Source organism: Pseudochaenichthys georgianus, chromosome 24 (assembly GCF_902827115.2).
Source record: "Pseudochaenichthys georgianus chromosome 24, fPseGeo1.2, whole genome shotgun sequence".
NCBI classification, from domain to species: domain Eukaryota; kingdom Metazoa; phylum Chordata; class Actinopteri; order Perciformes; family Channichthyidae; genus Pseudochaenichthys; species Pseudochaenichthys georgianus.
In genome coordinates, this window is record NC_047526.1 from 35,122,874 (window position 1) to 35,136,361 (window position 13,488).

General features: G+C 42.5%; 1 protein-coding gene across 1 annotated transcript in view; it reads left to right on the forward strand.

The window, feature by feature from the left end:
• The first annotated feature begins 4,943 nt into the window (after positions 1-4,943).
• Positions 4,944-13,488, forward strand: part of LOC117439786 (uncharacterized) — a 9,849-nt gene continuing 1,304 nt past the window's right edge. Inside the window, exons 1-10 of the mRNA XM_071201993.1 lie at positions 4,944-5,067; positions 5,311-5,634; positions 5,760-6,032; positions 6,156-6,284; positions 6,485-6,610; positions 6,728-6,817; positions 10,306-10,334; positions 10,898-10,957; positions 11,622-11,755; positions 11,876-13,488. The exon at positions 11,876-13,488 is cut by the window's right edge and continues 1,304 nt beyond it. Of these exons, the coding sequence (XP_071058094.1) occupies positions 5,007-5,067; positions 5,311-5,634; positions 5,760-6,032; positions 6,156-6,284; positions 6,485-6,610; positions 6,728-6,817; positions 10,306-10,334; positions 10,898-10,957; positions 11,622-11,755; positions 11,876-11,915 (1,266 nt within the window). The 5' untranslated portion in view covers positions 4,944-5,006 and the 3' untranslated portion in view covers positions 11,916-13,488. The remainder of the gene's footprint in view (positions 5,068-5,310; positions 5,635-5,759; positions 6,033-6,155; positions 6,285-6,484; positions 6,611-6,727; positions 6,818-10,305; positions 10,335-10,897; positions 10,958-11,621; positions 11,756-11,875) is intronic.

A 13,488-nucleotide genomic window follows, 5' to 3' on the forward strand; every position in this document is an offset into this window, starting at 1 on the left:
CTGATATCCAAGAGAGGGAGTTCCACAGTCACAAGATGGAGGAATAGAAAGCAGTATTCAATGTTTACTTCAGATTAGCTTCACGTCAGAAATGAGCATGCTTGATGTCTATCTCCATAGAGGCTGAGTCATCATGTTAATCACAGAGCTATCATCTGCCTAAAACAGTCCTGATGCTCTTCTAGGTAATCAGACATCCTGTCATGTACACAGCTACAGTTGGGATACCTTTATTATCATGTGTACTCTGATATTGGAAGAGTACATTCAGTATTTTCCCAACATTATCTCTGTGCTCACAGGTGGGAAACCAATCGTGCTGGTGGTGATGCATCACACCTTCAACAAAGATCATTTTGTGCCTGAAAGCAGGAGACTCGTGGAAAACCCGGATGTCATCGTCACCGTAGACGTTCTGTTCCATGAGAGCAAAATACTGATCTGCAACCGCAATGACACGGCCTGGTTTCAGGTCAAGGATGTTCTTGTGGTTTCCCCTGGACAGGTAATCCATTTCACACACAATCAATGTGAAGAGAACTGATCATGTGACTTTAACGGGCTAGTTTGGATGTTTAGAAGTGGGGTTGTATGAGGTGTTTATCTACTGTACAGTCATTGTATCAGTTACAGTAGATGGCGGAGCGCACCTCAAAAAAGGGAAACCCAACGTAAATAATGAAAGATAATTCTAAGTGTACGGTATATTTGGAGTATCTTCAGTGCTTAACCTTGCCATAAGCTGTAACTATACCTTATAAATACCTCAATAAACCCCAACCAATAACATTCAAACTATCCCTTCAAGAGGTTGCTGTGGTTTACCTCTGAATGGATGAATTTCTTCTGAATGACACTCGTTTTTTTCTTCTCTTTCAGGTCAGCAGCTGGCACTCTTGTAAGTATGGCTTTAATAATAACGTGCCTTACAGTTATTTGACTATTATATGATGCTTGTTCTACGACATTAAATCCATCAGCAGTGACCCCACTGGTGATTTTTGAAGAGTTTACGTGTCTGTAAACGATGGTTGTTACCAAGTGGCCGAATAGGACTACAGAAGTTGTCGAGGACGTTGTAGGACGTCATTACGCCGAACACTTAAACACTCCTCTAAGTTTGTAAAACAAAGTACCTGCCTCCTGCAAACTGTTAAAACAAAAGCTTCAACTTGTACCATTTTGAATTTGTATTTTTGATCTTAAGTTGGCGTGACGTCAGCAAAATGCTAACACAGAGGGAATGGCTGAACTGGGTAAACTGGTTGGACGCGTGTGATCTCCATTGCTTTCAATACCATTTATTTTCCAACAAACACGGTCAAAAGACGGTTTTCTCTTCCCCGTCCCAAATCACACACCTGTACCAGGGACATCAATTATATTCTGTTGCCCTATTACGCCATCTAGTGTCCAAAATACAACAAATAACATATGTTTTTATTTATATTTGAGGGAGGCGTGTGGTGCAGTGGGTTGTGCGTTGGTGCATGTCGTTGTGGTCCAGGGCAAGACACTGGGCAAGACACTGGGCAAGACACTGGGCAAGACACTGGGCAAGACACTGGGCAAGACACTGGGCAAGACACTGGGCAAGACACTGGGAAAGACACTGGGCAAGACACTGGGCAAGACACTGGGCAAGACACTGGGAAAGACACTGGGCAAGACACTGGGCAAGACACTGGGCAAGACACTGGGAAAGACACTGGGCAAGACACTGGGCAAGACACTGGGAAAGACCACAGTATTGAGTATGTTAGTAGCTTTGGATACAAATGCCGAACAAGTAACATGTAATCTATGTTTATTTAGGATCCCCATTAACTTTTGCTCTTGACAAAAGCTACTCTTCCTGGGGGCCAACACTTAAAACAACACAACAACAATACTCAACACAACAACATTCAAGACATAAGTCCTGACATCATTAACAACATCACACACATCATGAACAATCTCATCCACGTTCAACATCAAAGTCAGCCAAGGATGAGAGCACAAGACACCCACCAGTACAAAGCATGACATTCAATGAGGGTTCTCAGTTCACGAGGGGTACACGCTCATTGGTCGATGGACCTTCAATCTCTTCTTGGAAGAGGCTCTGGACTCTATGTCAGCGAGGTGGTTTGGCAATGAGTCCCATCGTAGCTCTAGAAGCCACAGAAGGGTTCAGAAGGTGTGTCCTGGTTTAGGTGCCCGTCGATGGCCTGATGCAGCTTGTCTAGTCTCATGCTCGTGCTCGTCTCTTGTGTAAACTATTTGATCATAAAATACAGTGGTTTTTTTGCCAAATTGGACATTTCTGAGAAAAGTGATGACACGAGTTTGCAGACGTTTCTTAACCGGACGCCATGATAGGTTTCTATGCATAACTCCAATATGAGTGTAATGGCTGCAGCACGTAGTATAGATTCAAGATTCAAGGGTTTTATTATCACATGCACAGCAGCTACAGTGTTATGGGAATGCAAAGCTTAGGTTCCTCCAACAATGCAACATATCATATATATATATATATATATAAGACATAAGACAACAACAACAAAAAATGATAAAAAAATAAAGAAATACATTTGAATAAAATAGTGCAGGTGAAAGAAAAGATTGTAAGGTTGAATAGTGTACAGTGAAATAAAATGTAATATAACTACTAACATACAGTTAGTACCTGTGGGTTTTATGAAATGACACGTTAACTTCTATTTGTTCTTGAAATGACTCTTCATTATATGATATTTTAAGATTGAGGAACTTTAGTTTTACTTTTCCCTTCTGGCAACGCTGGTGGTGGCCATCATTTGTATCGGAAATGTGACTCCTAGCAAGATGCCAACCAGGCTTTCAAAAATATATAAATTTATATATATTGAAAATGACTGAATGGCCAAAGCTGTAAAAAACTGATTTTAAAAAAGTGTCTTTTATTTCCTTTGTAATAAGAAGAAACCCCATGTGATCTAAATCATGTTGCGCTTGCTGTTGATATGAGATGACTGATTGATCTTTTCTTTCTTTCAGTCTGGAGGAAACACCCAACGACGATTATTACAGGAATTGTTGTGTCTGCTAGTGCAGTAATCATTCTGTACTTGGTAGTGCGCTATGCATAGAAGTAAGAAGACCTCAGGTTTATTATTCCAATACATGCATTTTGAAGGGACAAAAGAGCACGTGCAATGCATTTGCAATCAACGGGAAATGAAGGATGCTATTAAACTATTAACATAGATGCTTTTGAGCTGAAGCTTTGGATCACTGATGTTTCATCTAAGGTCCATTAGAGAAGAATAGATGGAAGAACAACAAACCAAGACACTTACAAATTCACACGAAAGTTAGACTTATAAGACAAACCTGCCATTCGTTGAAAAGTCTTTAAAGTCTACAGTATTATTGATAAAGCTCCTCCTGTCCAAATTGGCACCGAAGAAATCTTTTAAACAGAGATTTGAATGTAGGTGAATGGGTACAAACGTGTTAAATGAGAATGTTGATTCAGTGTGCTTTTGAGCTATAAAGTTAACATAATGTTTAAATGTGTGCAGTAGAGAAGTGTGTGATCAAATCTTATCAAGTTTAACATATCCTATAATATCTGTACAACCCTGATGCTGCTGCTTTGTGCTCATTAAAGCATCAACATAATAAAAACAAATCAATCAATCAATCTAGTGTCTGTGTAAATGTGTGTCATTGTGGATGAACATGTTGGCCAGGTCCGTTGTTCCGGTTTAACTGGTTCCCCGATCAACTGGTTGACAGATGTGGAGGCGTGGCCTTCGACTGAAATACACATTTCGATCGCTTCTTCTGTCGTTTACATACATCTTTTGGTATATTTGGCTGGATAGGAACACTTTGCTGCACATGCAGTCCCAGTGTGTGAGGTTGTGGTTACGACGGCGATATCCGGATGCGAACAGCGAGGACTACAAAAAGAAAAACGAGTTGACTGGGGATGTCTGTTCAAAACATTGCGAGCTCCAATAAATCATTTAAACCAGCTATTGTTGGCAGACTTATTACTGAATATCGTTCTTAATGTGATACCAAGTCCACCTGAGACCTGTGCACACCTTCAGACAGCCTCCCAGTGAAGCACACGTTGTTTACTCACAGTTTGAAAGCAGCGTGGAGAAGTCTTCAGCTGTGAACTGTGATCCTCTCAGGTAAACTGTGATTCGGGGAAATGGGATCCGCCCAGATTAAACTGTGTTACATCTTCTGTGGCTATCTACCAGCGATCATGTTGAATATGAAAGACACACACACATACATCCCTTATGAAAACGGCATTCTGCAGCACTCATCCAGATCACATGTGACTGTTAACTCGTTAGCAGCAGAAATGTCATTGCTGCATGTGCAGGGATATTTAGACTTTAAAATGCTGATGGGTCATTAATCTTGGTCTCGGCAAACAATATTAGGAATCTTCTATTCCAACTACATAATATTCAGTGTCCATCGACATGAAAATAACAACAAAGTTCATGCTGGACTCAAACCCGAGTCCCAACAGCGAAAGTCACTCCAGCCCTGCGCGTTATGAGTGTTTGTGTTTTAATAAATAAAGTGATCTATTAGCCTTTCAAGAGCGCAGATGTATTTAGATGTATGGTTTTTCCTAATATGACTTTCTCTAAACATCAGGTGTGTTCTTAAAGTACACAGTGTCACTAGTGGACACTGATCAACAACACTGCCTTTTGTTACTGCATATTCATTTATACATTAAGGCATATTGATTTCCACCCCCTGTTTATTTCTAATGTTTTATACATATTCATAACTTTATGCGCATCACTCTGTACGGTTCTGCTTTTTGCTCTGTTCTTATCTGCTCAGCATCAGAGGGTAACACCTCCAGAGCTCTGCTGCTGCTGCTGCTGACCGCATCCTCACAGAAACACTTCTCCTTCAGTTCTCAGAAGAGAAATGAAGAAGCAGCCGGGGAGAGACTCTGACAGTCGAGAGCCAGAGACCGAGAGAGAAGCACGATGTCTGAGTTCAGAAGGATCGTGATGTCTTCATTCCTGATGCTGCTGCTCCACTTTCCAGGTGAGGACGCAGAGAACACTTTAAATAAACCGCTCTAACATCACTGACGGTACTTTCCTACGTCCTTTAACTGAGAGTGAAGAGTTGTGAGTGTAACCTGGTGACTTTAGTGAGCTCTCGGAAACCAAAACTCCCTCAGAGATATTTATTCAAACGTCTGTATCTACTGTACAGTGATCGTCATTCTGACTATATACACTACGGTCGTTTTCATGTTCATTTCCGTCTTTGTTTCTTTAACAGCTGCAGACGTGAAAGATTACTTCCGCATTGTCAGAGCTGGAGATGAAGTCACTTTGCCTTTTGACAATGTGATAGATGATCAGGATGAGTGTGAGAGAACTACCTGGTACTTCAGTGATTCAAAAGGTTCAGTCACGTTGTTTGAACACCGACAGATTCAGAAAGAAGCCAAATTTAAATCAGACAGACTGAGCGTTACAGAGAAATGTGCTCTGGTTATAGAGAAGGTCACAGAGGAGGATGCTGGTCTTTACCTCTGCAGACAGTTCAGATCAAGAGAACAAGAAGGTCCAGACTCTGTGGTTTATCTGTCTGTTGTCGCCAGTGAGTATTTACATCGTCATGTTTTCAAACCGTCTCTAAACTGAAACATTACAATAATAATGACTACAGTGATGAAGTTAATGTTACTCTTGTTCTCTTTTCTCTCTCAATATCTCCGTCTTCAGTGACTGAGCATCAGGACAACGATGAGGTGACGTTAGACTGCTCTGTGACGACACATGTACGGTGTGAACACCCAGTGAAGTGGCTGCTTCAGGGTCGAGATGTGGATACAGATCACAGAGAGATAAAGACATCAGCGTCTCTCTGCTCTGCCTCTGTGACATTTCTGACTTCTCTCTTTAGTTACGCATCACGGTCTGAGTTGTTTACTTGTGAAGTAACTGATGGTTACACGAGAGAAGTGCAGGTGTTCCCCTTCAGGCCTCAGTCCTCAGGTGAGAACACGATGATCTGTTTAAAGTCACTTCTTACTGGTGTAAAAAAAATACTTCAATATTTGTTTATTTTATGGACGTTTTAAAATTGAATAGTTTGTTAAGTTTTGTTCATCTGTTTAGGAGAGGACAAAAATCCAGCCACAACTAATCGATCACCACCAACAACCAAAACAACAACAGCAACAACAACAACAACAACAACAACGACGACGACGACGACAACAGCAGCTAAAATCAACAAAAAACCAGGTAAGGTTTAATGTATTTACTTGTAAAGTGTGTGATGGTCACAGGACAGAACCTCAGCTGGTTCTCTTCAGTCCTCAGGTGAGAACATGATGAGCTGTTTAAAATCATTCATCCTGATGCGTCACATCTTTATGTCGTGATGTGAGATGTTTACATTTGATTTTATAACTGAACAGCTTGTTATTATTTTATTCATGAAGGTGAGGACGCAGGGAAGGTGACTACAGTGTCAACAACATGGACAGCAGTGAGAATGAGAGCAGCCGGAGAGACGACCAACACTGCACCTGAAGACAATCAGACAGAACAAGAGGACAACAATAAAGGTAGAGAGAGAAGAGATCCATTTAGAGTCAGAAAAGACATGTTGTTGATCCAGAGTTTGAAGACAAAGAGATAAAAGCCTCTGAGTATATGTAACTCTTCTAACTGCTCTCTTCCAGGGTGGTGGTGGTGGATCATCGTTGTGATCGTGGCTGTTGCAGCTCTCACAATAATCACTGTGGCTGTCATCAGACGGAAGAGGACTCGAGGTGAGGACATTCACACATTACACTTTACAAACAACAAGCTTCTGATAAACGTGGGTTTCAACCAGGGGCGGATCTAGACAAATATTCATGGGGTGGAAAGAGGGTGGCAGGAGATTTTGAGGGGTGGCATCCCCTGACAGAAGTATATGCTGATTTAAATCGCAATCATATCAATCAATTAGGGGTGTAACGGTACACGTACCCGTACTGAAATTATTCGGTACGGGCCCTTCGGTTCGAACGAATATAGCGTTAAACGTAAAAAATTGAGAACATGAACAACTTTCTGGAAGTAATCTCAGGTATATATCATAGAGCGAGCAAGTCATTTCATTGGACGAGAGGCATACTAAGAGAGCTGGTCACAGGGATGCGTTCAATTGTAGTCAGTAATTTGCTGATATAATGGGCACTTGTAAATGTCTATAACTATGTATCCTGTAAATATAATGTATAATGTCCTTTATTGTTTTATGTTTCATGTGGAACCTATATGCTGCAGGTCTCCCTTGAAAAAGAGATCTATGATCTCAATGGGACCAATCTGGTTAAATAAAGGTTTGAAATGAAATGAAATGAGGAACTGTCGAAATGGCGAACGCAGATAAAGTTGAGCTGAAAATCCTCCAGCATCATTGAAGTCTCCGGTTTGGGAACATTTTGGTTTGGCAGTTACGAACAAGGATGACGGACAAAGACAGGTGGACCGAACCAAAGCGGTTGCTCGGCATTGTTCAACTAACATTGGTTACGCGGCTGGCAATACATATATATCATACATCACACTCATTTGAAAAGGCATCACCCGAACGTGAATATCACCGGTACCAAAAGAAAAAAGACTGAAGTGCAAACCCAACTCCCGCTAGCATATTAAGCCTCCACCACTCGCAGAAAGTTCAGACCGAGCCAAAGCTATTACAAACACCAAGTATCCTTATGTTGCCATGGTAGCAAAGCGCTACCTGGCTGTATCTGCTACCTCTGTCCCTAGAGAGGGTGTTCTCCACAGCAGGAGACGTTGCTAGTGCCAGCAGATCTGCCCTTTCAGCAAGCAATGTGGACAAGTTCATCTTTCTTTAAACAACATGAAGATACAATGACAAGCAAGTCCTAATGTCAAACTGGCTGCTTAGGTGCTAGTACAGTTCAAATACAGATTATTTCAGTTCATCGAAATGCTGCACCTTAATGTTTATGTTACTATATTTTGTATTTATTTGAATACATTAGTCACAGTTTAATAATAATTAAAAATATATATTTAATGTTTTGTGATAATTTTTTCTGCTGTACCGAAAACGTACCGAACCGAACCGTGACCTAAAAACGAACCGAAATGTTTGTGAACCGTTACACCCCTACAATCAATGTTAACTTGGAAAGCCACAATATTAATATTTTAACTCAATCACATAGGTTATATTATTGTGGCACATCAGTAAAGCCTTACATATAAGGTGGCAGACGTAATTTAATGAATTTTAACTGAACAATAACTGAATGAGTTTGTTTCACTCTTAGACCAGCAGGGGTACCAAATCTATGCAGACTGCTGCAATAAGTACATTAATTAACTGTCTCATCGATGTTTGTCTGAATGAATATGATACTATTAACAATCATATTATTCCTATCAGCTGTCAATCACTGTTAATAAATAATAATAATAATAATAATAATAGATTTAATTTGTTAGCGTTTTTACAGGTGTTCAAAGACGCTTTACAGATATAGTGAAGAACTGTTACAGTATGATTCACATATTCATTTATTATTGAATAAACTATATTTTTTTGGAGGAGTTAATGATGAATGTTCATCAAGTTGCTTGCTCACCCTCCTTCAAATTTGAAAAACGAGTAATTATATCATTATTGATATACAGTTACAACCTTGACTTTACATCAGAAAGAACACACATTAAAGAAGTGACTAACTGCATCAGTTAGGGTTAAAAAACGTGTATTCAGCTAAAACATAAACATCGCTGCAGTTATTATCCAGTGGAAGGTCCTTACCTACTGGCCAGGGTTTCCGCTAGGATTTTTTCTCGCCGGTCAAATGTCCGGGCAGAATTTATTTTACCGGACTAATTTGAAACTTACCGGTCATATTTCAATAATAATAATAATAGTTGTGTAGCAGAGTTTCCGTTAGCAGGTATTTACCGGACTATGAGCAGATATGCTTCAGTTTAAAACTCAGTTCACGGGGCTCATTTTTATATTGCTTCAGTTTATAATCGTAACAGATCGAAAAATTCAGATTCATTTTTCAATAAATGATTCCACAAACACCATAATTATTACATTCAAACAAACTACTTGGAGTAGATAACGTACATTATTCAGAAGTTTACATTACATTTGAATAATAACACGGGAGAAACGGATCCTCTCTTTCCCTCTCTCTCTCTCCTGACAGCACGTCTGTATCTCATGCAGCTCCTGCAGCTCGCTAAACAGAGGGCGGGGCTTCAGGTGATCATGCAGAGCTGCGTGTCTCGGTCAGACTCAGCAGCTGATCTGATCTCTCTCTCGCGTCCGGTTACACTTCACTCGCGTTTATGTCCATATCGATCAGATCCAGCTCTCCTGATCGGCCTTTATAGAGAGCACCGATCAAACTATTAAGAGTGAATATCGGCCGATAATGACCGGCGGCCGATCGATCGGAGCCTCCCTAATTATTACCAGACATTTTGACCGTCAGGTTTTGAATTTACCGTTTTTTTATAAATTTTACCAGCTAAAAACCGGTAATTACCGGCTAATGGAAACCCTGCTACTGGCCTAGTTAAATCAAAGTGGTTACTTTCTGTTGGCTGGGCAGTGTAGTTTTACACACCGTCTTATTTTACTTTCTCAGGACTTAAAACTGTTTTTTGGGGGCAGACCCCCACAAAGAAAAAAATATATACACGCATACAAGGTCATCATCTTAACAGTTTGTTATTCTCATCGAGTCATCCGTGAGCAGAGCATCAAGTTGGCATGTCTATTACAGCTGAATGCGGCGATTACTATTTTGTTCAGCAAAACGCCTCACAGACATATTAAGATCAACAGCTGTAGTGCGTTTTGATTCAATGCTGAGTACAGCCAAACTTGACATTCTCTTCTCTGTCAGTGTAGACCGCAACTACCTCATTCCTTCAGTGCTTGGGTCCGAAATGCTTCTCGTTTTGCGCCATCCCCCGTTCAAGTGAATTCGCCACCAATCATATTTCCACTCTCGCGCCAGGACCGGGGGAGGGGTTACATGACGTGCATCTTGTGCTGCATTCACTTGCACTCGGACATTAGAGACTTTCTCTCATAAATGTCCGATGAGCCACAACTTTTCTTTCAAAACAAAGATGCCAACTGGGGTGGCAGCTGGGGTGGCAAGGCTATTGTTTAGGGTGGCAGTTGCCACCCCATGCCACCCCGGTAGATCCGCCCCTGGTTTCAACCCAAGTCTCATTTATGTTGTATTCCTTTTAGGAACTGATTCGCAGACGGATGACAACGTGGTGAGTTTTAACATTATAAATAAAATCATTTAAAACTGAACAATTGAATATTCATAAAATAGTGATTTCAATAATGTAGCCGGTTTAAGGTTTTTGATATTCACTTTTCATGTTGTGGTTAACCTAAAACCTCATAACAAAATCAACAAGCAGTTCTGACTGTAGACGAAGACGATGGACCTCCATGCACAGGCTGCTTATGGTACAGACACATACACACAGTAATGTGTTGCACATGCATTGAGAGGTCCAGAGTGGAGAGGCAGCCAGTCTGGCCAGGAGCAGTTGGGGGTTAGGTGGCTTGCTCAAGGGCACCTCGGCAGTGGCCCAGGAGGTGAACAGAAACCGGTCCACACTCCGTATTCTTTTGGTCCGACCGAGATGTGAACCGGCGGCCTTTCGGCCCAAAGGCCAAGTCCCCCACTGCCGCCCGGGTGACGTTGAGTCAAAAGACAGAGTGAATTAAAGGCAGTATTTCGTATTGTGCTTTGCTTCTTACTTAGCAGCTAGTGTGTTATAGGGGACATTAATAATAATACTCATAATACATTTTATTTGTGCAGGCTGACCCTGAAGACGGTGTTTCCTACGCCTCCATCACCTACACCAGGAAGACCAGCAGGGTGAGCCGTCTCATTGGTTACACTGGTGATGAGACTTTATCGTCTATTCTACTCTAAATGTGACCAGAACTCACCGAACATATACACCAGGGGTGTCAAACTCAAGGCCCGGGGGCCAAATCCGGCCCGCGACTTCATTTCATGTGGTCCGCAAGAGCTCTGAAAGAATGTAATATGTTTATTATATGGTTACAGTCCGATTTACAGATGCACGATGTCCATAAACTACATGTCCCACAATGCATCTTACTTTAGATTTTTTTTTTATTGTTACTTTTTTTCAAAATGTCACTTTTTTTTTTATTTAACTGTCACTTTTTTTCAGAATCTGGCTTTTCTTTTAAAATCATTTTGTGACATTCTCACTGAAGAGACTTGCATTTATTTGCCCTAGACTTCTTCTTTCAGACGTAGTTATTTATGAAGCTTTTACCCTATCCGATAATAATCCAATGCAGAGGCAATAAAGTAATATAATACATTATTTTAAATATATTAAATATTTATATATGTATTTTATATAGTCTTAAAGTTACAACCGGCCCTTTGAGTGCAACCATAATGCAAATGTGGCCCGTGATGAAATTGAGTTCTGAAAGTCCTGATCTACACAATCAGGACTTCCAGAACTCCTTTATGCTTAATCACTTTTCTTCCCCTGCAGGCTCACCTTCATGATGATGATGAAGATGATGCAGTGACCTACAGCACCGTGGGAGCTCCCTCCTCTTCCTCTGCTGCCTCCGCTGATCCCAGCCTCCTCTACGCCACCGTCAACAAACCAACGAAGAAACCGATGTAATGTTTAAATCCATAGCGTGATCGCTTGGATCAAAGATGTAGAGTTTAAGGGCACAGCTATCAAAGTTTAATAAGATTTATATTAACCTTGCTTTTGCTTTTTTGGCTTAAATGCAGCAAAGTGAGAGCACAGCAGCAGCTTCATGAACACATGTGAGTCCCTCTGGAGGTGGATCGTGAAAAAGGTTCAGACATGTTGGAGATTTACTGTATTCTTCATAATTAGAGCATGGGCTAAATGTTTTTTTTTTAAATGAAGTCTTGCTTGGTTTTATTAACCGTTGTTTTATTCCATCCATCCATCCATCTTCTCCCGCTTATCCGTGGTCGGGTCACGGGGGTATCAGTTCCAGCAGAGAGCCCCAAACTTTCTTTTCCCTGGCCACATCAACCAGCTCTGACTGGGGGTCCCAAGGCGCTCCCAGGCCAGCGAAGAGATATAATCCCTCCACCTGGTCCTAGGTCTACCCCTCGGTCTCTTCCCAGCTGGACGTGCCTGGAACACCTCCCTAGGGAGGCGCCCAGGTGGCATCCTAACTAGGTGCCCGAACCACCTCAACTGGCTCCTTTCGACGCGAAGGAGGAGCGGCTCAACTCCGAGTCCCTCCCGGATGACTGAACTTCTCACCTTATCCCTAAGGGAGACGCCAGCCACCCTGCGGAGAAAACCCATCTCGACCGCTTGTATCCGCGATCTCGTTCTTTGGGTCATGACCCATCCTTCATGACCGTAGGTGAGGGTAGGAACGGACATGGCCCGGTAGACAGAGAGCTTTGCCTTCCGGCTCAGCTCCCTTCTCGTCACACGGTGCGGTAAAGCGACTGCAGTACCGCTCCCGCTGCTCCGATTCTCCGGCCCATCTCACGCTCCATTGTTCCCTCACTCGAGAACAAGACCCCGAGATACTTGAACTCCTTCACTTGGGGTAAGGACTCATTCCCTACTTGGAGTGGACAGTCCATCGGTTTCCTGCTGAGAACCATGGCCTCAGATTTGGAGGTGCTGATCCTCATCCCAGCCGCTTCACACTCGGTTGCGAACCGATCCAGTGAGTGCTGAAGGTCGCAGACCGATGAAGCCATCAGAACCACATCATCTTCAAAAAGCAGTGCTGCAATCCTTAGTCCACCGAACTGTAGACCCCCCCCCCCCCACGACTACGCCTCGAAACCCGATCCATGTATATTACAAACAGGATTGGTGACAAAGCGCAGCCCTGGCGGAGGCCAACCCTCACCGGAAATGGGTCCGACTTACTGCCGAGGACCCGGACACAGCTCTCGCTTTGGGAGTAGAGATTGGATGGCCCTGAGTAGAGACCCCCTCACCCCATACTCCCGCAGCACCTCCCACAGTAACTCCCTGGGAACCCGGTCATACGCCTTCTCCAAGTCTACAAAACACATGTAGACCGGGCCCCCCTCCAGGATCCTTGCGAGAGTAAAAAGCTGATCCGTCGTTCCACGACCAGGATCCGCATTGTTCCTCCTCTGAGGTTCGACAATCGGCCTGACCCTCCTTTCGAGTACCTTAGAGTAAACTTTCCCGGGGAGGCTGAGTAGTGTGATGCCTCTGTAATTGGCACACACCCTCTGATCCCCCTTTTTGAAAATGGGAACCACCACCCCGGGCTGCCACTCCTTCGGTACCGTTTCCGACTTCCACGCAACGTTGATGAGACGTGTCAACCATGACAGTCCCTCAACACCCAGAGCCTTCAGCATTTCCG